Source organism: Protopterus annectens, chromosome 16.part0 (genome assembly GCF_019279795.1).
Source record: "Protopterus annectens isolate FY-2018-M chromosome 16.part0, PAN1.0, whole genome shotgun sequence".
Classification (NCBI taxonomy): domain Eukaryota; kingdom Metazoa; phylum Chordata; order Ceratodontiformes; family Protopteridae; genus Protopterus; species Protopterus annectens.
Genome location: NC_056750.1, coordinates 63,561,574 through 63,587,851, shown reverse-complemented (window position 1 = coordinate 63,587,851; position 26,278 = coordinate 63,561,574). Strand labels below are relative to the sequence as shown.

Below are 26,278 nucleotides of genomic sequence, written 5' to 3'. Positions count from 1 at the left end.
CTGAACTGGCCGTCGTGAGGGGTGAACTTACTCATTTGATTGACTTGCTTAGTCAACCAGGAAGTGCTTTATGTAGTGGGTGGAACTCTTACAAGCTTCATTAGCTCTGAATGGAGAACGCTGTTAGGATCTTGTTTTACCTGGAGATGGTTCAGGTGCGATTAGGGAAACACACATTTCGCACATTTCTTTCAATAAGGATGATTCTTCTGTTCACCAATTCAGTGCAGAAGAACTAGGAGCTTGCCCTAAAGGTACTGATTTGTTAAAAACTTATTTTTGTTCCACTTCAAAGCCTTCCACTAATCGGCAGGCATAGCCGGCCTTAGGCATAGGCCAACTAGGCAGCTGCCTAGGGCGCCGCTCTAGTAGGGAGCTTTTCCAGTAATCTGAATGGTGTAGGTAGACTAGGATAGAGGCACCAGGTAATGTTGCACCAGGTAATGTTGGGGGCACTGTGGAAACCTTTTGCCTAGGGTACCAGTTGACCAAAGGCCATCCCTGTTGGCAGGCTACCCTTTCTGTGAAACATAAAACAGTGTCAAATTCTGGATGTCAGCGAAATGAAGATGTTAATGTTGAACATTTTATTAACAAGCCTTATAGTTTTGTAGACATGAATAGTAGCAAAAAACTGCATGATTTATTAGTTGACAACCAAAATGTGGTTCGCTTAAAGACTTAGTTGTTCTTTTTAAAAACAAGTTATTTGAATTAAAGTCTTAGCCAGCGGTGGCCTGTGCTATTGGACTGCAGGACTGCAGCCCCCCACCCCCAGCTGTAAAAAACGAAGAAAGAAGAAGAAAAAAAATGAAAAAATAAAAAATAAAAAAATTGCAGACCTTTGCGAGTTGCGCATGCGCACTCATGGCATTTCCGACAACCAGACTGCTGCTGAACCAGACTAGAGCATGCACAGAGCTCCGGACTGATTCAGCAGCAGTCCAGATTAGAAACACAGCAGTCAGAAGCATCCCAGAAGTCTATGCAGTTAGTTACAATTGCATAGACTTGGAAAGGGATTGGACTACAACATCGGCAGCCTAGCCTGCTTCTCGCGGGACAGAAGGACTTCACGATGGGATCGGTGACATTACACAAGTGGAACATGGAGCTATGCAATGGAAGGCCCTGGACCAAGTAAGGTAAGTTAATGGTGTGTGTGTAATGCCCCAGTTGCTATATACTGGTGGCAAGAGAACACATGGTGGTGGGTAGAGAATACCTCAGACTTGAACCCTGTACCATGGGTGCAGGTGGCAAGGGCCTGAATTCCCTACCCACCACCATTTGTAAAAAAATTGCAGATTTTTGCCTCATATTTGTTCTGTTCTGTTCCTCATAAAATCTGTGATTTCTGTATTTTTGTTTTCTTACACAGTTAGTAGTGCTGTGGTGCACTGGTAGCATTGTTGCCTAACGACTGCAGGTTCTCTGATTTGATTCTTGGCTGGGGTGCCTTCTGTGTGTTGTCTGCAGGCTGGTTAACAAATGTTAAAGAAATAAAAATAACAGGCATTTGAATTTCCAACTTCATATTCTTCAGAAAGTACATGGTAACACAAAACCTTTTATTCTAGCAGTTTTCTAAGTTTATAACATGGATATTTTAAATTTGTCCCTGTTTTTGGGACTGTATTACCCCCATTATTGGCTTCGTCCAGGTTTTTTGTGCTAAGGTTGAGAGCTATTGTGAGAACTCAATTCACTGAATATGTTTGGGGGCTGTATTCCCACATTACTGGCTTTGTCCACATGTTTTTTGCTAAGAGGTTGAGAGCTATGGTGAGAATTGAATTGACTGAATATGTTTTGGGGCTGTATTCCCCCATTATTGGCTTTGTCCAGGTTTTTTGTACTAAGGTTGAGAGCTAAGGTGAGAACTGAATTCACTGAATATGTATTCCCCCATTACTGGCTTTGTCCACGTATTTTTTGCTAAGAGGGTGAGAACTATGGTGAGAACTGAATTCACTGAATATGTTTTGGGGCTGTATTTCCCCATTATTGGCTTTGTCAACGTGTTTTTTAAGTGGTTGAGAGCTATGGTGAGAAGTGAATTCACTGAATATGTTTGGGGGCTGTATTCCCCCATTATTGGCTTTGTTCAGGTGTTTTGTGCTAAGAGGTTGACAGCTATGGTGAGAACTGAATTCATTAAATAGTAGCCATTTAAGTTTCAGTCTTCCTCCCTTTCACAAAACATATGATTTGGCATAGTGGTATGTTGCTCTGACTGTTTTGCACAGGGTCCTGGGTTCAATACTTGGCAGTGAAATGTATGGTGGTAACAGAGCATTTTATTCTAGCAACTTTCCAACATTATACAAGCAATGTTTAAAATGTGTCCCTGTTTTTGGGTCCCCCCCAATAAATTGTGGCTTTTTCCAGATATCTAGTGCTGCAAAGTGGAGAGATATAGCTGAGTGTTGAATAGATTTTACAAGGTGCTGAGAGCTGCAGGGGAACAAAAGTTTAGTGCTGCTTATGCTGAGTTTGCTTGATTTGTTAATAGCACAACAGGTAGTGTACTTGCTTTTGATGCAGAAGGCTGTGGGTTCTACTCCCCCAGTAAGTAGATGCATTGCTGATACTGTACTGTGCTGTAAAGGGGGTGGATGCTGCAGTCCTTTTTGGAGAAGATACCTAGTAACTATGCACCTGTTATCAGTTTGCCATCTATTCCCTATTGCAATATTACTAGCTTATCATTTTTTTATTGCAACATAGGCAATTTATTCCTCAACGGCAACAGGCACTTTATTTGTAGTTGAAACAATGAAATATAAAGTTATTTGCCAGCAGCAACCTCTTTATTAGTTACAGATCTCTTTAATGTGGAATTATTTAGATGACTTTTACTTCTGCAGAGATTGTGCATATTTACTGATACTGGTGGGCTGTAGAAGTTTGAGTAGACTTTTATGATGGAAATGTTCTGAACTGGGCAGTTTTGTCATTATTAGTGCATGCATTTTGTTTTGTTTACTGGAAAAATGTTCAAAACAATAAATTTAAAATGCTCTCTAACAACTGTACTGTATTATACGAGGCATATAATTTAATACAACCAGGAAGGTGTATTAAAGAACACATGTATGTTTCCTGTGCAAGGAGCCTATGATTTGAAAACAGCCCAAAGTTAATCTTTATCTGCCACTGGCCAGATGTATTTTCTTTGAATGTGGGTTTCAATGAATGTGAGTTTCAAGGGCAGAGAAGTTTTAATACTAAGTCTATTTTCATTGTGAGACTGCATTGCTTTGTTTAGCAGATTTTATTAGTGTTTGTGCTGTAAAATGAAAAATAAAACTTTTAAATGAAATCCAAATCATCGTAGAAGTAAAGCAGTATGCACATTACAGTGTTTATGGTAAATGTGGTGAAACAGCCAAGTCATGGTACATTGTAATAGCTGCAGGGGGGAGGCCCCATTCAACCATGATTTTGTGAGGAGGGGAAGGGCGGCAAACTCAGACAGCCCCGGCTGAACTATACCTCTCAACTGTCCAGATTTTTGCTTTTTTTTTTTTGGTTTGTTCCACATAAAATGTGTGGTTTTCTGGCAAATCATTTAGGAATGAAGTCACCAAATAATGACAGACATTGAGTTTCAGACTTCATACTCTTCAGAAAAATGATGCTAAAGCAAGACCCGTTGTTCTGTCAACTGACTATGTTTATACAAGACCAACTTTTAGTACTGTTCGTATGTTCCCCCAATATATTTGGCCATGTCCAAATTTTCTGTGCTAAGAGGATGAGAGGTACACTCAAATAAATCACTTATAGAATTAGGTATATCCAAACCTCTCAACTGTCCCTGATTTGGGCTCAAAATGTTGGTCTCCCCCTAATAATCTCTCTGCATAATGGCAAATTTGGAAGAAAATGTGGAGGGTTTACAATTAATAATTGTAATGATCAGTTATAGATTACTTTTAATTTCAGAAATGCATGTAGATTCTCTTATTTTGTCAACTGCTCAAGTTAACAGTACTAATATTAAAAGTGTTCCTTTTTTGACAGGTTTCCAGCTGTATTGTGTGGGTATTTTATATTTTTGCATCACATTTTTGGTCTGTTTTTCATAAAACTGGGGTTTTATCACAAATCAGTGGCAAATCATTAAAAACTGAAGTTAGAAAATAATGACAGACATTTGAGTTTCAGATTTCATACCCTTCAGAAAATCCCATTATCTTTCTTAAGTTTATAAGATCAGTATTTAAAAATTGTCCTTATTTTTGGGCCTTTGTCCCACTTCTGTTAATGGCTTTGTCCACATTTCTTGCTCTGAGGCTGAGAGATATGACAAATGTATCAGGGCCATCACCGTCAGCCAGAGACATTTTAATTGTGACATACTTGTTACACCCCACTCCCCACTTAGTGATTCTGGATGTGTCCAAGCAAGGCAAGGAGCAGTTATGCAGTGTAAGTGTGCAGAGTATCCCCCCATCCATGGTAGACACAAGTACTACAGTGGCTTTTAATCTGTCCTTGATTTTGAAGAATATTCTGTTTTTCTGACATATATTTATACTGTTGATTTATGCTTCTTATTCAGAAAATGCATGTCATTGCAGTGCCTGTTGCTCTGTGTTTTAGTAGCAATGCTTTAGTGACCATTGACTAAGCTTGTCTGAGACTGTAAGATGCAAGTAAGCTTTAATAAGCATGCTGTTAAAGAATTATCAACATTGAAGGCCTTTTTGTTGTTGCCATGCAGAGAATATTTACATAACTAGATAGCGTATAAGCCTTAAATACTGAAATGCATATGACAGTATTTGTGATAATGGACAGGATTACAGTATTTTCAGAAGCTCATTACATTTGTTGGAGACTTCAGTCATCTTTATAGGCTTTACTGCAAACTAAATAGAATGCCAGTCTATCATGTGTGGTCCATAAGCTGTGCAGTAATCCTTTAAGCAATTTATCTTGACATTGTTTCTTGTTTGCTGTTCATTTTTTACTTTGATCATGTTTTCCCCATGAAACAGCTAGATAGTTGTCAGGCAGCAGGTCTTTTTTGGATAAGAAACATTTTTACAAGTGGGAGTATTGCTACTTTAGCATGTTACTTGGTATTTTTATAAAGCTAAATATAAATGATAATTAGAACTGCAGTGCAAGGAGAAGTTGTTTGAGTTGAGTGCTGCTTGGTTTTTTATACCTGATTTTGACTGGCATTCCAGTAATGTATTTAAAAAGTAATTTATTTTTTTCATGCCTCACAACCATATTGTTTCCATCTAGATATTAAGTAAGCTGTCATGTAGCCAATGCATTGAAATATTTTTTTCCTTCTCCACTTCATTTTGTCTTGATTGAACTCTCATAATGATAGTTTAGCACCCAGGGCAGCGTATTTAATTAAAGTCCCAGTTTTTGAGCATAGCTCCACCCCTTCCTAGTTGGCCACACCCCTTCCCATTGGCCCCACCCATTCAGCTGTCTCCTGCAGCCCCCCTTTGATTTGAGTCACCAGCCACCACTGGTCTTTGCAAATAGACAATGCATATTTACAGAGATATCTGCAGTTAAAGATTGTATCACAAGGACTGCAATGATGGTGTCTAGCGAAATTTCTGTTCAGTTTGGATTACAACGAGGAGATTTACTCTGGGTTTTGTGAGATGTTTAACAAACATGGCTTTGAGTTGATGGACAAAATTATAAAGTTTAATGATTTAAGGATTTGCTAGACAATTAAAGATGTAGAGAAGTTAAGAACGATTTATTGTTTTCTCAGTGGGAAAAGTTTTATGTCAAGCAGTTCACCATAGTAGAAAGGATATGTAAGAAGATGTTTAAAAGAAAAAGTAATAAGTTACTTAGAGATTCTAAACAACACACAGACAATCAAGCTTTTTCTAATATGGTTAATCATTTTGAAAATAAGTCTAACAGTCACACATCTAGTGTTCAACAAAAACAGAGTGCACAGACATTCAAGCCTCCCTCCCAGAACCATCTGAGGGGTTGGTGGCAAAACAAGCACCATTTTGCCCCAGGAAAGCCGAAAAGGCCAGAGGTAGTCACACACGATTGGATGAAGAAGAATTAAATCCTTCTATTTTGTGCATCAATAATTTTCTTTTTCCTATAATGGTTTCCACATTTATAATTATACAAATAATAAGATCACTAAGGAACATTTTTCCCTTTTTGGGAAAGGGTAGAAGTTTGTACCCACTAGAAAATTTGATATAGTGGAAACAATTATTGAGACAAAACTTTTTATTAGAAAACTGAATTTAGCTATTATGTTTAATGAGCAAGACAATATGAATAAGTTTTTGCGCCAAAAAGAGGTGAAGAAAAAAATCACTTTCAGTCCCCCATTACACCCCACGTTAAACGTTTTAGAAAAAGCCATAATTGAGGATCTTTATGCCCTTGAAGCAACAATCAAACAAATTCCTTTAAGAAACTCGAATTTAAGTAAAGTTGAATGGCAACTATTTAATTCTATGAAAAATGATAGATTCCTCAGGGTAATGAAGCCTGATAAAGGTGGGGGGATTGTGTTATATGATTCTTTAAATTATTCAAAAGCCATGTTTGATTTTTTGAATGACTCTAATTCTATATCAGCGTTTCCTTAAATGAAGTAAATATTGGGCACAACAGGATTGATTCCTTTTTGGAAGAATATTTACATGAACAAAGGATCACTCCTGATACATACAATTTTTTAAAAGTCAAAAACCCGGTTGTAGCCACCTTCTTTGGTATACCTAAAATACATAAAGATTTGGCGAATCCCCCTTTTAGGGCCATTGTCTCAGGGTGTGGCTCTAAAACATATCCCATTGGGTTATGCATTGACAAATGGCTGAAATTTATATACCAGTCTGTCAAACATTTAATTGTTGACTCATGGGATTTTCTTGGAAGACTTAAAAATGATATTTGGAGGAAAGATCTTATTTTTCTTACTATAGATGTAGTAGATCTTTACACTTCTATACCCAAGGACAAGGGCATGGAACATTTCCATGGTAGTTTGGTTAGATGTTCACCGTTTTCTAATGACAAGGTCAGCTTGATTTTAGAACTAATGTCATTAGTGTTAGAGTATAATTCCATCTTTTTTGAGGGGGAATATTACAAGCAAATAAAAGGGGTGGTGATGGGTGCCTCGTGCCCCTATTTATACCAATTTAGTCTTGTGGGATTGGGAATGTAATCATGTTTTTAATTATAGGTTTTATCGATATGTTAACCTGTATGTTACATATCAAGATAATATTTTTATTTTGTGGAAGGGACTAGAACACAGAATTATTGAGTTCCTCGATTATCTTAACAAGTCTTAATTTTTAAAGTTTATTTGTCACTATGATAGAGATGGTATTAATTTCTTAGACACTTCCATAAGTCATACTAATAATGGTTTCAAATTCACCGTTTACAGAAAGTTCACTTTTAGTAATTCTTATTTGGATTTTTCCAGTAATCATCCCTTATGTCAGAAAAAAGTATAGTCAAAGCACAATGTATTAGAATAGCTTGTATGACATCACATCAGGAAGATTTGACTAGAGAATTAGACATTGTTATTAACATCTTTTTAGCTAGAGGATATCCTCAGTATTTACTTGATATAAGGAATTATGTTGAGTCCGAGTGGGGTAGGAAGTATAAACCCCTGCCTGGTGTTGGTTTAGTTACAACTGGCAAGGTGAATCAGGGAGATATTTTTGAGAGGGCTCTAGTACTTAAGTTTAATGGCAATGTGAGAGAAGTTCAGAATATTTTTCATAACAATTGGAGTATACTTAAAAGCTCTCCAGAATTTTTAAACACTATAGGGTCTAAGCCTTTATTTAATTTTAAAACAACTCAGAACTTTAAGGCTGAATTTGAGAATACAACCGATAATGGGCTGGTTAGGGGAGATCATAGATACGGTATCGGTATGTATAACTGTGGATCTAGTAATCAATGTCCTTGCATTTTTGAAGGTGATGTATTGACCCTAGACAATGTAATCAAATAAAAAATAAGGTTCATCAGGGGAAACTGCCATTCAGAGGCAGTTATTTACCTTGCTAAATGCATGGGCTGTCTGGCTTATTACATAGGTAAAACTGAAAGGACCCTTAGAAAAAATGTATGAGCATCAGTGCCAAATATTCAAGAAGAATTATAATAATGCTCTATATAAACATTCCATTGTTTGTCTAACCTTTATTAATTATAAGTTTGGCATTTTGGAGCAGGTTGTACCCAGTTCTAAAGGAGGGTCTATTAATTTGAAATTAGAAGAGAAAGAAATGAAATGACAACTTAAATTGCATGCTTTGAAATTTCCAGGTTTAAATGAACATATTCCCTTACAGTCTATTTTAAATAATAGAGCCTTTCGTACATTTTAACAGGTGGATTCAGTATGGCCTTTTTGTATTTTTTAATAATTTTTTAATGTCTTGGTTTGTTTCTTGTTGTTTTCCATTTTTTTATCAATACATACATGGAAAGTTTATACATTTAGATATATTTTGTATGGTATCCCTTTAAAATATGCTATTCTACTTAATGGTATAATTGATGATGGTATAAAAGATGTACTTGATTTATGTAATTAAATTCTGAAGAAGTCCTATTTTACAGGATGAAAGCATTTACTCTCTGCTGTGTATTGTTTGGGAATAAAAGAAGTCTGTTTTTATGACTGGTCTTTTCTATGTTTTACAATTTTTTTTTCTTTTGCTGTATGCATTATTTATATGGGTGTTCTACCGCAGTTTTTTTTAAATTTCTCATTATATTTGGTGTGGATAGGGACTGCCTTATCAATGCTACAATTTAAGTGGGAGTAGAAATCGGAGACCTAAGCAACTTTAGTGATGGGATCCATCAAAAGAGGATTTTATTTAGTTCATCAAGTAGCTGAGGAAGGTTTGCTTTTGAGAAGAACATAAAACAGCTGTATTTACAGAGGAAGTATCATCAGTTTTAAAGAAAAGGTCACTAATTGATGGTCTAATTTAACATAGCAGGATGATATGATAAATATGGAGACATGCAAGGAGTGGCCATATTTGTGAGGACTAGATCAAGAATACTGAGGCCCCTAATGGGATAGTTAGCTAGTTATAAAAGAGTTTTAGCATTTATAATAACAAAAAGCATTGGGCATGCCAAGTATTGTAGGTCAGACAGTTTATTAATGGATAGTTGAAATCCCCCCTCCCCCACCGTAGAAAGACATTAGATTTAATGAGGATTTCAGCTAATGTGTTAAGATAGCCATCTTACTCAGAATGGGGCATAGAGGGTCTTCTGTAACTAGCTATAAAGTAGTAATTAGTCATGTTTATTGTAATTTGGGCATCTGTTAAGAGATGATGATATCCTTGACAAATACTGACATACACCCACAATTGTCAGTGGGTCTGAAGGTGTGATAGGTACTATATCCAGAAATATGGGAAGTGAGTTTTGTTGCTCTGAAACCATAGGTCTGTAACTGTACATATATGAATGTGTTCAAGTTGCAGGAGAGTCTCAAGTTTGGACATTTTTTAAATAAGAATCCATGCATTGATTAGAGCCACATAAATGTGTTCCAAATTACAATTTAGTAGGTCGGAATGTACATCAGATGGACTCTGCCTAAACAAAAGGCACTATGAGGCAGCAAAGGTTTTAGCCAGAACATTAAAACCTTGGTAAGAGAGATGCAAACCATCCCTGGCAAGACAGGAAGGCTTGCCAGCCATCTCATCCCAAACTAACGCATACAGGATCACCTTAGAATGGCACCAGCTACATAGCTAGTTATTAAAGCCAAGTATCTTAGCTTAATATTTCAATATCATTCTGAATGCTGGCAAAATACCATTCAAGGGCAGTGTTTTTCCTGCCTCAGACACTTTTTGTTAAGAATTACTGCTTTGCCGCCTACTTTTCGGCATTTTCCAGCTTGCTAAAGTTTATATCTGTATTAGAAACAGTATTTAGAACACATCTAGAGCCTGTTTACTGCATTTCCTGTGTTGCACTTAATTTAAAATAGTTTTTTCTCATAAAACTGCATTTTACCTGACTTTGGCCTAGCACTCAAGTGTGGGGTCATTTATTGCACTGCTGTGATTATTTTGCTGCTTGTGTATCTCGGCTACCTTTAAACTAAAACAAAAAAGAAAAAAAAATCTTGCTTTTTCCCACTTTCTGAAATTTAAGAAAGTTCAGTTACAGATTTGCTGTTCTGAACTGTTTGTAAGTTTCTTGGAGGCCAGTGGTTGCTTGGAATAAAGGGAATTCTCTGTGTTCACCAGTGGCAGTGGTTAACACTGAACAGCCTGCCTGTCCCTGTAGGAGTGGTTACTGCCTAGAAGCTGTAGTTTTATTGGCTGTTTTGGGTCAATTCTAAACTCCTTGATCTTTATCTCTTAAAACCCTGCAACCCTCTTTTAGTGCGGTCTTGCGCACAGAGCAGCGTCGAGCAGCGCCGCTTAAACAAGCTTAAACTATTCCCGGCTGCACAAAGTCTGCTCTTCACTTTTTCCCTTAGAACTGCTCTAAATCTCAAATTAAGCACTCTATTCTAATTCTAAAGCCTTGCACTTGCTCGTATAAGTAATCTCATAGGTAAACACAAACTAAAGCACTACATCCTCTTATAATCCTTCAAAGCACTTGCTCCCTATTGGTTCTTTCTGATCAGTCATTAAGTAGTTCCCTATATTATTTAGGCATGTCCAAAGGTCAGTTTCGAGTTTACTCTTCAGTCCAGCTGGTGAATCTGGGAATCTTGAGGCAATGTTACAACTGCCTTATGTATACAGACCACCCTCTCCTCCTCCCAATATATGTAAGAGATGCAACTATATAGCCAAACTGGAGGCTAAGCTCTCTCAACCCAGTACTGGCACAGCCTGTCAGGAGGAGAAGGTAACCACACACAACACAAATCCAGTCTCACATAGACCTAACGCATCAGCAAATGAAACACATAAACACACAGAAACATACTTGGAGGCTCTAAATAAAAATCTGCTTAAGCAGCAGAGACCTCCAAAGCAGACATCCAAGCAACACCTACCACAAAATAATATCCACGTAACACATAGCTCACAAAGTCAGTGTGCCACACAGTCACAGCCCTTAAGGCTAAACAGCACACCTAATACACTTGTAATAGGTGACTCTATTGTCAGACACACTGACGTCCCACTCACCAGGTTAAACAAGGAGAAGGTCACTGTAAGCTGCCTGTTGGGTGCCAGGATCCGCCACATAAGACAAGCACTCGGGTCACTCCAAAGCAAGTACAAGTATGACTCCGTCATTGTCCATGCTGGTGTGAATGACCCGAGATGTACCTCCCTGGACTACATGAAAAAAGACATACAGGAGCTCTTTGATCATGTAGCCCAGGCCAGTATGACCCTGACCTTGAGTAGCATCTTACCCTCACCAAGAATGATGCCACAGTATAAAGACAAAATGATCAATTTTAACAATTGGCTAAAGTATTGGTGTCATTCAAAGGTGATCCAGTGTCTGTCAGCCTGGGATGACATGCTCGACAAGCCACGTTGCTTTGCTAGGGATGGCTTGCACCTATCACCCCTGGGTTTTCGAATACTGGCTAAGGCTCTTGCCTCCCCCATAGTGCCTTTTTTAGGCAAGGCTCAAAAGACAAACCCACCCCCATAGACAACTCAAAGAAAAAAAAAATAAGGTAATGCTGCTCAATGCCAGAAGTCTAAACCTCAAGAAGCAAGCACTTGAGACTCTCCTCAGTATGGAGAATATCGATATCTGTGCAGTAACAGAAACCTGGTTCAAGGCTCCTGAGAGCACCCCAGCACTACCAGGCTATACTTCATACCATGCTTTCCGGCCCCAAAACTTGGACCTAACCACAAAAGGAGGGGGAATATCCATATTTATCAAAGATACCCACACCTCCAGGCTAGTGGCACTGCACAAAGCTTTGGAGACCATCCATGCGCAACTAACAGTGATTAAAACTGCCTTTCAGTTTGTAGCCTGCTACAAACCACCCTCCCAAACACAGGAACCTCACTTGGCTTTCCTGAGAACACTGGAGAATATGAAGGTCTCTCCAAATACTATTATATTGGGTGACTTCAACTACCCAAACATCGATTGGGAAAACTACTCAAGCCCAAACACCCTCGCCCAATGGTTCCTAGAATTTATAAACTCAAATGCTATGGAACAACTGGTCACCACTACCACAAGAGGGGAAAACATACTGGATCTGGTCATCACCAACATGGGGTCTCTGTGTTCCATACCAGAGGTATACCCCTCATTGGTAAGATCAGACCATAAACAAATCTCACTGGACATCCATATTCCATCCCCACCCCTAGCCAAGGAAACCACGGTGAAGAACTTCTCAAAAGCAAACTTCACACTTCTCAAAACTGAGGTGGAATCCTTCAAAGCCCCCGGGCCAGTGGACAATACGGCCCAAAATGCAGAATCTTTTACAAAACCATTCCATGGACACCTACAGGAATGCATGGAGCATGCTATCCCAAATAAAACCAAGACTCACTCCTCCAAAGGCAGGAGACCTGTCTGGTGGACCCCGGCCATAAATAAGCTATACAACAGAAGGAGAAAGCTACTACATGACAGAGCAAAATCCCAGAAAGGGAAGTCGTCACTGATCAGTACTAGCAAGAAACTACGATCCCTCATAAAAATCTTCTAAGGCCAGCTTTGAAAGAAAAATTGCACAAGACACTAAAGATAATCACAAGGCCTTCTTTAGTTATGTCAGAAACCTGGGAGGCAACTCCCAGATATGCTCTGAGTTAGTGCAAAATGACAAAAAATTCACTGAACCCACAGACATTGCCAACATCCTGGCAGAAAGGTTCAGTGCAAACTTCTCCCCCCCCATTCCCCCCCCAAAAGAGCAAATGTCTATTCCAACAGAGTGTAGCCTTCCTGAGATCACAGATGCACAGGTGAGAGCTGCCTTCTCCAAAGCAAAAAACACAGTATCAATGGGACCAGACGGTGTCCCAGGCTGTGTCTTACATGAGCTCCAAGAAGAACTAAACCCTCATATAAAGTCACTGTTCAATCTCAGCCTTACTACAGGATATGTTCCCAAGGAATGGCGTACAGCAACAGTGGTCCCACTCCACAGAGGTGGTGCCACAACAGATCCCGGAAACTATCGCCCTATAAGCCTGACTAGCTTGGTCTGCAAAGCTATGGAACGTATCATCATGGAAATCATAAACAAAGACATTGGGAACCTCCAGACACTGGATACTACCCAATTCGGCTTCGTTAAGGGCAGATCTTGCCTCTTGAACCTGGTCGACTTCTTTGAAACAGTTACCAAAGCCATAGACAAAGGGAAGGTAGTCCACACAGCCTACCTGGACCTCGCAAAGGTCTTTGACACAATACCCCACTCGGGCATCATAAATAAGCTCACCAGCTTAAATATCAACCCCTATGTCACAAGATGGGTTGCAAACTGGCTCAGGAATAGAACCCACATGGTCAGAATAGCAGGTGCCATGTCAGACTCTAAACAAGTTACAAGTGGCTATCAGGTCATAATCATATTTGTCAGCATGGAGCCCTTGTTATATCCTGGATCCTGGCTCCAAGCAACAGCTAACTGTTACCGTATTTTTATCCAGTCTGGTGAGCATGGTATCCATATGGCTGACAATAGTCACCTATTACTAAAACATTTCCAAGCAGTCTCAGTGAGCCATAAGGGCTTGGAGCCTGTACCTTTGAGACTCTTGGAGGGTTGGGTACGAAGAATGAGGGTGTGTATGTTGCTGTGTGAACTAACACATCAACAAATCTGATTGAAAAAAACACTGACATTCAAAACAACAAATGTTTGATTATTGGACCATTTGGTAAAAAACACCACCTGAAGCCTTGTCCAAACATATATTCAGTCATGTTTTCAGGACCCATATAATGCACACACACACACACACACACACACACACACACACACACACACACACACACACACACACACACACACACACACACTGCAAGAGTGTATGTACTACTTTATATATATTTGTATCTCTTTATGATATTTTGAAATTCTGTAAATGACTTTATTTTGATAACAGTTTGCCATTTTTTACTATATGATTTCAACCAAATTTGCAAGTCTGTACTATGAATACTATTACTGTAAAAAATACAACAGATGTAGCAAGGATGATAAATGCCTCACTCTTCAAAATAGAAGTACTAAAATGTCCATAAGAGTGAGACAAAGCAAATGGGCAGTTGCTGTCTTGTACCAAACACCATGAAACTCAAGAATAAAAGCAATAAACCAACATTTATTAACCATTAATGGCTTCACAGTACAGATGCTGTTTCTTCAGACATTACATCTAAATCAGAACATCCAGGACGCTTATATAGCAATCAAATAGAACTAACCAATAATAGGCTACTTTCAATTAAACAATTAAAAACAGCTATTAGAAGCTCTGCAGCACTAAAATAAATCAGGGTGAACAAATTTTATATAAAACATATATAAAATTCAAACATACAAAACTTATATATACTTTTTTTATATAAAATTTATATATATATATATATATATATATATATATATATATATATATATATATATATATATATATATATATATATATATATATATATATAAAGGTACATATATATAAAAAATACAAATGTACAAAATATATATAGAACACATTCATCTGTACAATGGTCTTGCCTTAAGAAATCGTTTCAATGCTACTTTTTCATTAACTCCCCAATCCATATCAGCCCTGAGTCTAATTATCCATCTAGTATCAGTGGCTTCAGTCAAAGTGAAGCATTTACCATCCTTGCTACATCTGTTGCATTTGTTTCCTATGGCTGGTTGGGGCAATGGCTGAAGGTGTTGCTGGAGAAATAGAAATGGATTATATTCCTGAAGTACGTTCAGCTGCTGTTACTGAGAAGCTTGTTAACTGCTTGGAAATTCGCAGTAACCCTCTGCTGGAGAACAGAATAATTTTAGAGGATAAGCCATTTGAAAATGCGGACATTGATTTTTCACAACTACTGGTTGCAATACATCTGATTGAGAATGATATCTTTAAACTGAAACATTGGCAAACTCAGCATTATCATTTAGAAGCTTGCCTTGTACATTGTGTTGTTCCACATGGTTTGAGGGTCCTTAAAATGCCCACATATAGGGATAAACACCCTCAGTTGTTGGCCAAATGGTGGAAATTAAACCTGGACTTAAGCTTTAACTACATGCGTTTACCTATCAATGTTTTGTTATCTGAAGAAACCTCTCTTATAGAAAAAATAGCAGCACAACAGAAGTTGTATGATGTCTTTCCTAACAATATTTAAGACGAAGAAATGAGTGCCCTTATAGAATCAGCTACCCTCTTCAAGAGGAGGTTACTACGAATTAAGTTTAGGAAACTCGAGAGGGACAGAGAAGATTTTGCTAAGGGATACGTTTTTGTTTGGCCGAAATCTGTTAATAGGGGCATTAACAGTGATTCTGATAATCTACCTGAATGCACCTAAGCTGAAAATGTACCTGTAGCAGGTTAGTTAATAGTGAAATGCATACAAATACAACTTGTAATATGAAAGAAATGCAAGATACACGCCTACCTCCTTTGAAAGAATTAGAAGCTAGGAGGAAGACTTTTCCATCTCAAACAGCAGCTGTTGCTGTTGTTTCATCTGAGCACCCAAAGGAAACTAATCCATCAACTGGTGTTCACTCAGACAAGGATCTCTTGCAGAATATAGATGCAGTGTTGGTGGGGGAACAGGTTTTTCAATTATTGCCCATCACACTGAGCAAGAACATCAAGTCAGGATGTTCAACTAACCAGAGAACGATCCCAAAGCAGGGGAAGATTAAAATAAAAACTACAACAGAAGCTGGGGAACATGCAGATGTTAAAGAAAATGTGGTCAAGCAAGGACAATCTTTAATCTGAAATATTTCATCTAAACGGCGTATACCTGGTGAGTTCTCTTTACTGGAAAATACCCACTCAGACTTTGAACATAACCAATGCTGTGATTGGTTTAAAAATGTTTGTTAGAGCTATTATGCTAAGACTTACTTTTAATGGTCCTATTGCGAATGATGAATGTAATGTTTTTAAAAAACCTAGTGTTTTGCAACCATTAAATTACCCAACACTAGAAGCTTTATGTAAAATGTGTGAAAATGATCTCCATTTGATTTGTTTGGAGAACATGAGGACAGCTAATAATTTAAGTGCTGATGAATGGTGTGCCTTGATGTCACTTCAGATGAATGAAATGATAATTATTAGACCCGCTGATAAAGGGGGTCCGGTGGTCATTATGGATTCTGAGTTTTATATAAAATCTATGACAAATATGTTAAAAGACGATCATGTTTATGAGAGAATGACTAAGGATGAGGTTGATAGAATTGTTTTTAAGAGTACATGATCTATTATATGATTCTTTACTTTGTAAAAGTATTAACTTGGACTTATTTATTTTGTGGTAGAGAAGCCTGTCATCCCCCTTATATATGGATGTCCTAAAATACATAAACACCCCTCCCATCCACCATTTAGATCAATTGTTTCAGGCTGTGGATAGTGCACCGAGACATTATCTATGTAGAAAAACACTTAAGAATGGTGCTGGACTTGAATGAGTATATTTTAAGAGACTCTAAACAGTTCTTGATGGACTTATATAAGTTTTTGACTGGAAAAGTTCTAGTGACAATTTATTATTAGTCACTATGGATGTCCATTCTTTATTCACAGTTATACCCAATGATATAGAGGTAGAGATGTTAAGGGAATATTTATCGCAATATAGTTCATATGGACATACTTGTATAGAATTGATTTGCATGCTCATGGAAATCATACTTGAATATAACATCTTTTTGCTCAATCAACAGATTTACCTACTGAGGGAAGGAGTAACCATGGGCACATCAACTGCTAACAGTTATGATAATGTATTGATGGCCCACTGGGAGAATGAAACATTTTTAAAAAACATTAAGGTGGTAACAGGTTGTCTTCTATAGATGCTTTGCTGATGACCTTTTTTTGCTCTGGGGTGGTACAGAGACAGAGGTAGATTAATTCTTTGTATCTCTTAACACAAGTGCTATATTTCTTAAGTCTGATCTGAATGTATCAAGGAAGGAAGTGAATTTTTTGGATATCTAAGTGTTTAGAAATCAGTCTGGGTCTTTTAGTGCTACTTTTTTTTAAAAAGGCATGTACTAGGAATAATCTGCTTCACAAAAGAAGCATGCACCCTGGACATATTTTTAAGAACACAGTTAAAGGATAGGGCCTCAGGATGTCCAGGTTGAACCCTGATGATGGCATGTTTGAAGCAGATTTGGTTGGCCTGAAATCTAGATTAAAGGAAAGGGGTTATGATGAGCGGGATGTTGAGACTTCATTGCAGGAAATACAACAATTATGGTCTCCTAGAGGCAAACCATACTTTTCTGTTTTAAGTGAACAACCAGAACCAATACGAGATAGTAAGGTTGCTATAACATATTGCGTATGCCTTTATATTTTGCTAGTAATGTTAATTTAGTGACTAATGTAATGAAGAAATACTGGCCCATTTTAACTAGTAATTTAGAAATCAAGGATATATTGGGGACAAGCCTAGTTTTTCTGTTAAAAATAAAAAGTCTTTAAAATGCATGTTGTGCTGCCCTAATATAGGGAACACCATATCTAGGGATTTAACTTTTGCTACTGTTCCTTGTACCAATTGTAATTTTTGCAGCTATATTGATTGTTCAGTGCTTTTTGAGCACCCTGATTTGAGAAAAGTGTTTATGTTTAAAATTAATGCAGGCTGTTCTTTGAATGTGATTTACTTAGCTGTCTGCCAAATATGTATATCTTTCTATGGAGGAAAGACAAACAGGCACTTAAATGATAGACTTAAGGAACACACACACACACACACACACACACACACACACACACACACACACACATATATATATATATATATATATATATATATATATATATATATATATATATAAAATATTAGGAATAGGCTATGTAATAATGCTTTAGCCAAACATGTTAACGAATGTGGGCTAGAGCATAATTTTAAAATTTTAGTTATACAAACGATGGTCATAAATGAACCCAGATGATTTTGAAAATTTGACTGAAGCCACTGAGACTAAATAGATAATTAGAGTCAGGGCTGATATGGGTCAGGGCCTTAATAAAAAAGTACCACTGAAACCATGTCTTAAGGCAAGACCATTGTACAGATGAATGTGTTCTATATATTTTTTGTAGATTTGTATTTTCATAGGTTCATAGGTTCATAGGTTCATACTAGGCTATCTGCCCTAGGGCATTTATAAGCCTAGCCAGAGTATGTTTGGCTTTCGCCACCCATTTTAAATTAATTTTGCTATGCCCTTTTTCGAGGTTAGTATACTGTGCCTCTGTCTAACAGTGACACAGAAGTGATACCCGGGGTAAACCTATGATCTCCCATCCACTCATCAAGATTCCTCTTGAAGAGAGTCAGTGAGGGACTCTGCCTAACCTGGACTGGGATTTTATTCCATAGTGAAGGGAGCCTCTGGGTTATGAATCTGTCCCTCCAGCATGTCCTATTTATTTCAGTGCTGAGGTTCAAGTCTCTTGAGCGTGTAGCTCGATGGGATTTGGATTTTGAGGTGCAGCATGTCCCTTAATTCGGGTTGGACATGGCCTTATCGTCAGGCACAGGTCGCCTCTGAGCAGGCGGTATGCCACTGAGTAGAGCTGGAATTTCTTTAACCGTCAGCATATGGCATCTGTTTTAGCCCTTTGATCCTCTTGGTGAGGTACTTTTGGGGTCTTTCCAGTTGCTGCAGGTGTTTGGTAAGGTACATCCCAAAAGGGGCATTGTACTCGATTATGGGCCTGATGAGGGATGAGTAAAGAGGCACGATGACCTCCCCTAATCTAGATGTGAATCCCTTCATGATTAGGTGGGCTATATAAAATGTTTTTCTAACCACTTTGGCCACGTGGTTGTCAAATGAGAGATTGCTATCAACTTGGGTCCCCAGGTCCCTAATGACTTCTTCTGTACTTAATGGATTACCACCTATGTGGTAATTTGTGGGCACTTTGTTTTTGCCAAAGGGGATGACTATACACTTTTTGGCATTTAGCTTGAGGCCATGGCTCTGGCACCAGTTGTCTGTTTCTATGAGGCCCTTTTGGAGGATGCTTGTGTCGGCTGGAGAGTTGATTATGGCGCCCATTTTTCAGTCATCTGCGAACTTGGTCAGCCACAGTCCTTCCGTGTTGGCCTGTACCTCCGAGAAATATATACCAAACAAGAGAGGTCCCAGGACTGAGCCTTGTGGGACGCCACTTGTAACTGATTTGGAGTCTGACATGGCTCCAGCAATTCTAACCATGTGGGTTCTGTCCTTGAGCCAGTTTGCAACCCATCTAGTGACATAGGGGTTTATATTTAAGCTGGTGAGCTTATCTATATATATTATATAGATAAATATATATAAATATATATTTTTATATATATTTACCTTTCATATATATATATATATATATATATATATATATATATATATATATATATATATCAACATTTTTATATAAAAGTTTTATATGTAAGTTTTGTATGTTTTAATTTTATATAGAGGTTTTATATAAAATGTGTTCACTCTGATTTATTTTGGTGCCTTAGAGTTTCTAATGGCTGTTTTTAGTTGTTTAATTGAAAGTAGCCTATTATTGGTTAGCTCTATTTGATTGCTATATAAGTGTCCTGGATGTTCTGATTTAGATGCAATGCCTGAAGAAGCAGCATCTGTACTGTGAAAGTGCTTGCGTTTAATAAATGTTGGTTTATTGCTTTTATTCTTGAATTTCATGGTGTTTGGTACAAGACAGTAACTGCCCATTTGCTTTGTCTCTGTTTTATGGACTTTTTTAATACTAATAATGTACTTTTTCCAAAGTGCTGGGGACAGGCTAAAACAGATCCATGGACCAGCCCAGCCAACCAGTTAAGTAACTAAATTAAAAATATATACGATTACTATGTAGGCCATTCTTCCTGCAGCTTTATACTTCAGTGACTCTTATTTCATGGAATTCATAGACATTCAGTACGTCAGTGACTCACCTTTTCATGGAATTCATAGATATTCAGTACTTCAGTGACTCACCTTTTCATGGAATTCATAGATATTCAGTACTTCAGTGACTTTTCTCATTTCATGGATTCATAAACATTGAGTGCCTTGAATATTAGTTAGAAGACCGATGACGTCGCCTACACTGTAGGTACATAGATGTGATTCGTGAGCAGGATAATTAGTCATGTGAATACTGAACATGTGTACTTCTGTATTTTTTAGTATTCATATTACTCAGAAATCCTGTCTGGGCCCCAGTTTCATCTAGTCTGACAAGTTCTGAAGTTAATTTTAAGTTGTGTGTGTTGTAACAAGCGGTTTCATGCACAGCATGTAACCATGCTAGCATGCATTACAGATAATGACCATACTGTGCATACTATGTGTATACCATGTACTAAGTCTTTATGTAACAAAGTACTGCTAATAAAGCTTCTGTCTTTGTGTAGTTGTCATTGGAAGCACTAAATGTGTTGTTCTAAGTATGCATATCGTATGCATGTTCCTGACTTTAAGTGAATGTTCAAAATTTTCAAGACCCTGATTTCTGATCCTGAGGCTGAAAGGCATGACTGAGTGAATTTTAAAGTTTAATGAAAAGTTCAGTGAGATGCATTAGAGGAACAGTGGTATTTCAGTTTAAAGTGTGAACAAGATGTTTTCATTATTTTTCATTAAAAGAATTGCCTAATTTAAGCCTTCCAGCCTCTGAGGCCAGGACTGCAGAATCATTTAGAGACCCTAAGATACTTCTAAAGTCCCACTGACACTTCCCACCATCATTCTCTGGCCTTTTTATGGTCAGACCCTGCACAGGATTCCAGCAGGGACTCATGCTATCTCTACCGCTCATCAGCATCATGAATCTGCCATACTCATAGGCCCACTGCTTCCAAAGCTTGAGCTGACATTAGATCATAATACCAGGAAGACTTGATGATTTTCCTTGGACTTTAATATTTAATAAGGCTCATGAGGGAAGGCTTGACTGGCACATATAAATCAAAACTGATTGGTTCACAGCATGTTATTCAAAAAGTAGCACTCCAGTGCCATATCTGTGGCATAGATGCCTAGAGCCCTGAATGTGACCTGGAGAACCCAAGCTTGGGTAGCAGCTTGGGCAGTGGTGGGCAATGGTGGGCAGTGGTGGAAAGCCAGGGATGTGACTGAGTGGTTTATCTCAGCTCACCTGTCCTAGAGTGATGGACTGGGATTTTGTTCATAGCTGGATAATATCTAGTGGACATTGGGAAGAGGGTGTGATTCTGTGACCTGCTGAATATTCAACAACAGGAAGGCAGCCACATGTTCTGATGTTAGTGATATCACCATGTGTTTTGCCCCAAGTCAGATTTCTCTCCTTTTGCATAATAAAATTATTCCTCTACCCCCAGTGACGCATATGATGTTATCTTCTGAAATATCACTTATCAGGGGAGGTAACCTCATTATGAGATGCTGTTATGGGCATTCTCCCATGGAGAGTGAGGACCCACCTGGTAGACTTGGAAGAGATATGCCAAGATCTATTTACATCCACAGGAAAGGAAAAATGTATCTATAGGGACATGATGTAGAGCAGTGTTGGATATAGGTATGAAAAAATGAGTATTGTTCCTCCAGTTAAAGCTAAAGGTTTTCAACAAGAACTGGCAGTTTGAGTTAATTGCACTGGAGTCTTGAATGTGTGAGCTTCAAATGAAAACATGTCATTGTCAGAAGACTATTGTCAGACTGTCTAAATTTTATATTAACACTTCATTTTTGATTGTAGTAACCGACATACTACTGACTTCCTGTCAAAAGTGTGAAACCTAGTATTGCAGGTTCCAACTATTTTAAAATTAAAGGGAGATTCTGCTACAATAACTATGAAATGCAAAACCTGTTGTTATACTTTTTGTGAATTTCTACGAGGGGCACAACCTGACATGGGGATTGCAACCCCTGACACTTCTGGTATTCATACATACTAACTGAGATTGCTGTACCTCTGAGTAGGGTGAATAGGCTAAGATACTGCAGTCTCACAGTTAATATGTACTTCTATGTTTTGCACTTAAATTTCAGTTGCAACCTCATGCAGTATCGTGTTTATTTATTTTAACTCGTGCACATGCCATTTCCAGCCTTCATGTATTACAGTGTTTGCAGTACAGCGTTATCTCTTCAGTTGCTTCAACTTTGAACACGTTGAGCTTCTTTTAAGAGAAAATATATAAATGTGTACAAAAGAATAATTGTTTATAATCTGCCTACCAGATGACAATGTTTCTAACCTCTGCCAGAGTTGTCCATAAGGTTAAGACTATGAGTGTAGCTAACGTTCTCTCTCATGGAGTTTTAGGTTTGATTCCCTCTGTTTACATTTGTACACTGTGTGACTCTGAGCTAGTCATTTAAATAAGTGCACCTGCCCATCCCTAAAATGTGACACTTGGGCATTGCCAGCTGAATCAGTTAACAAATAAGCAAAGTTGCATAAATTTGTACAACAAAAGTGACAGTGGCACAATGAGCTTGCCATTTAAAGTGAAATCACAAATAAATACTTTGGAAAAAGAAATTAAAAGTACTAACGTAAAACTGAAAGCTGAACATCATTCTTTGGGAGTGTAGGTGGGAAGATAGGAAAACCATTGAGTCACTGAATATAAGACACAACAAAGGTTAAGCTGTGAAGGAATGTGTCAGACTGGCAAAGTTAGTTTCGCTGAATGTAAAATGTGTGAAAGTTTTTTGAAACTAACTTCACCGACAGTGGAGTTTGCTTTTTCCTCCACTGTTGTGCAACCTTGGAGTTGCTATACATATATGTTCAGGGGTTGTAGGAGATGCAGAGGAGGTTGCCCCCTGCAAAAATGTCTTTTTTTATGTTTCCCAAAGGTAGTTTCATTACAGTTTTCAAAATTTTTACTGTCCCGAAACTACCTTCAGCGAGCTGGCATGATTCCAAGACGGACTTACTATAATCCTGAGTTTTTCAAATTAATGTGGGTAAAGGTGCCACCAGAAATACAATCAGAACAAGTTATATGCCCTGCAATTAGATGTACCTAAAATAAACATGACATACATATTTTTGTGACTAAAAATACATATTTTTTGTACATATTTCAGAATATTGTCAATAAATGATGACATATTTTAACATTAGATAACATTTTTCTTAGACTATGTCAATGTATCACACATTTTTATATCTGACAGCTTTTAATCTAGGAAGTATTATTGCAGGTTGCTTATTTATTTATTTATTTATTTCAGTTTGTTAACTAGGTACATGAACTGGCTGAAGACTGTTTTCAGCAATGATCCCAGCTGCAGGGCAAGTACATAAGGCAAAACCTGTTGCACAGTAGTTCTAATAAGACAAAAAACAATATGTCTAGGCAACTGGAATTCAAGCTAAAGATATCTGACAGTTGTAAAGAGGCTAAAAGTATTTAATAATTCAAATGATGTAATAACAAGTATAGGCAGTAATAACATTTTAAACAGTTTCATTTCTAAAATGGACACTACAGTGTCATTAAGAATAAAGAGGGACTTGACCCTTGGACTACAGAAAGCAGCTTGTTCATAGTTCATAGCCTTAATCCGTGTATTAATAACACATCAGTTAAATAAGGATTTCACTTTGAACATGGGCTCGGCTATTCATGAACATTGTCCCCAGTCCCTTAAGGGTTTGTGTTGTTAAGATAGTAATACGATTCATAAAGCCTGCCACATTCTCTCATAACATTTCCCGTCTTCTTTTCCATCAGCCTATGTTTTCCTGCTGAGAAAAATGTTGCACAATACAACCTGTGTTATATTGCAGCTGCTGAAAGAAATATTTGGAGAGATCTACAAGCAGGGCCATTTTGGGGAACCCCTAGAGAGTGTCAAGTTGGGAGCCCCTGGACACTTCTAGTCTGTCATCCTGTTACTGTTGGCCTTCCTAAGTAACCTTTTAGTTCATGCTGCAGAGGTTTAGTAGTAGCACTCATACCGTACCTAAAGTTAGCTATGATATTAGTTTTAGAGGAGAGAATGCCAAGCAGGAAGAGTTAACTAAGTCAAGGGCAGTATTTCTGTGATAAAACATTAAATAAAATTTTAAAGTCTGCTACTTGGCAAAGCAGTGTTACTGAAACCAGAGATGTCTTTGAATTTTAAATCAATAGTGTTGCCATTCCTTACTATTCTTCATCTTAAAAGAGTTGTTATTACCCAAAAGATTGCTGTGCTGCCTTTTACTGTAACAAAATATCACAAGAAGATGACTTGATGTGGTTGGGGGCCCCCCAGTGACCACAAGGTTTGCTTGTGCCTAAAACTGGCTATGTCTACAGGGACATAGTTATTAGTGTGTTGAAGACAGAGAGAAGGGGACTGTAGTTACCATCACGTATGTTACAAATTAACGAGATGTATACAGGTTAATTACTATGCAGCTAGGATACTAACAGTGCATTTGTATACAGTGTAACACTGAATGCTTTCTAAAACATATGTCCTAATGTAACATTTTTCTTCTTTTCAGAATCCAAAGTTCCATATTTAATCTAGTACACAGTGTGTAATACAAGTGAGATGAAAATTGTTAACCTCCTTTGGAATAGTAATGTATATGTATGGACATTCAACACACTTAGACAAATACATAAATGTAAATATGCCTACATAGACAAATACATACACGGAGAGAGAGAGAGAAAGAGAGAGAGCATAAGAGAATGACAGTAAAGTTTATTGCAGCTTACCTTGTGGGGATCTTTACTTTTAAGAACCTGTCTATTGCAATCATGAGCATAAACAGTACAGAACCCTGGATGATTGCAAGTATAACACAGGCCATGAGAAGGCATCCGTAAAACTTAATCTGTATTCCAGCATTCATGATAAGAGCTAAAGGGATCAGTATAACTCCAAGACTTATATCAGCCACTGCAAGTGAAACAATGAAGAAGAAAGTTGTGTTTCTGAGGGATTTATCGATTTTCACTGCTACAACAACCAGACTGTTCCCCAATATTGACAGAACTGCAATAACACATTCTGCAGCAATGTAAAAAATATCCACACCATCCAGGAGTGGAGTGTCTCGTGACATCATGGATTGCCCTTATGTGTAGCTTTCCTTCCTTTTGTAGAATCTCAATAGTCTTGTTATATAATGTTCTCCAGCAGTAAAGGAAATAACTTCTGTAAATATATTTATGCTACAGTTCTTTTCCCCTTCTGTTGTTTTGAAATGTGTATGCTTTCAGATTTGACATGGAGTTCAACTTCCTCTATTTTTTTGAAGTTCTCAATCATGAAAATCTGTTTATTTTTATTCTTATTATTTAATAATAGGTGATCCTGGCTTTATTACTCTGTAGCATGGAGACAACAAATGTTTCATCATCATTACTGGTTATTAGTATGCCATGGCTGAGTGTTGCCTGAGTACAGAACAACTCTCTGCTACCACAGCTGAGTATCATGTGTATCTTAGCTGAGTGTTGTCTAGATAAACACCTCTGAGCTATACAGCAGATGATAAGGAACCACATGAAAGGATGTATAGTAGTTTCTGAAATGAGGTACCATAAATAGCTGTGGTCAAACAGCTAAATTACAAAGAACATTACTAAACGGTTCTGTTAACACAGACCATCAATGGTAAAATATACAGTGTCTTCATGAAATAAGTTAGCCTGGTCCAAGAGAAGCTGAAATTCAAAAGTACTAATATATTGGTTATTGCAGACTGTAAAAGTCAAGTGAGTATTACATGCATTTGACCCACATTACATAGTTGTAGGTGTTGAACTCAATACAACTGCTGTTGGCTGTTAGATAGGTACTCTGGTCCATTATATCCAGTAGTAGAACAGGATTAATAAGATAAGAGAAAGGTGGGCTGTCAAGAAGCAACTATGGCATGTTAAGAAAGCAGTGAATATAAAAGTATAACAGAACTTGGGTCTGTCATCTGAAAGAACAGAGAGGTATGTTTCTTGTGCGAAAGCAATCACTCAAGTGGATTCTGTCAGGGACATCTAGGCCCTATGCATCAAT

General features: G+C 37.7%; 1 protein-coding gene across 1 annotated transcript in view; it reads right to left on the bottom strand.

Annotated features, from left to right (window-relative positions):
* LOC122790281 (adenosine receptor A1-like) overlaps positions 1-25,579 on the bottom strand; it is a 34,366-nt gene extending 8,787 nt beyond the window's left edge. The window contains exon 1 of the mRNA XM_044057784.1: positions 24,976-25,579. Coding sequence (XP_043913719.1) covers positions 24,976-25,328 — 353 coding nt within the window. The 5' untranslated portion in view covers positions 25,329-25,579. The remainder of the gene's footprint in view (positions 1-24,975) is intronic.
* Between the last annotated feature and the right edge of the window lie 699 nt (positions 25,580-26,278).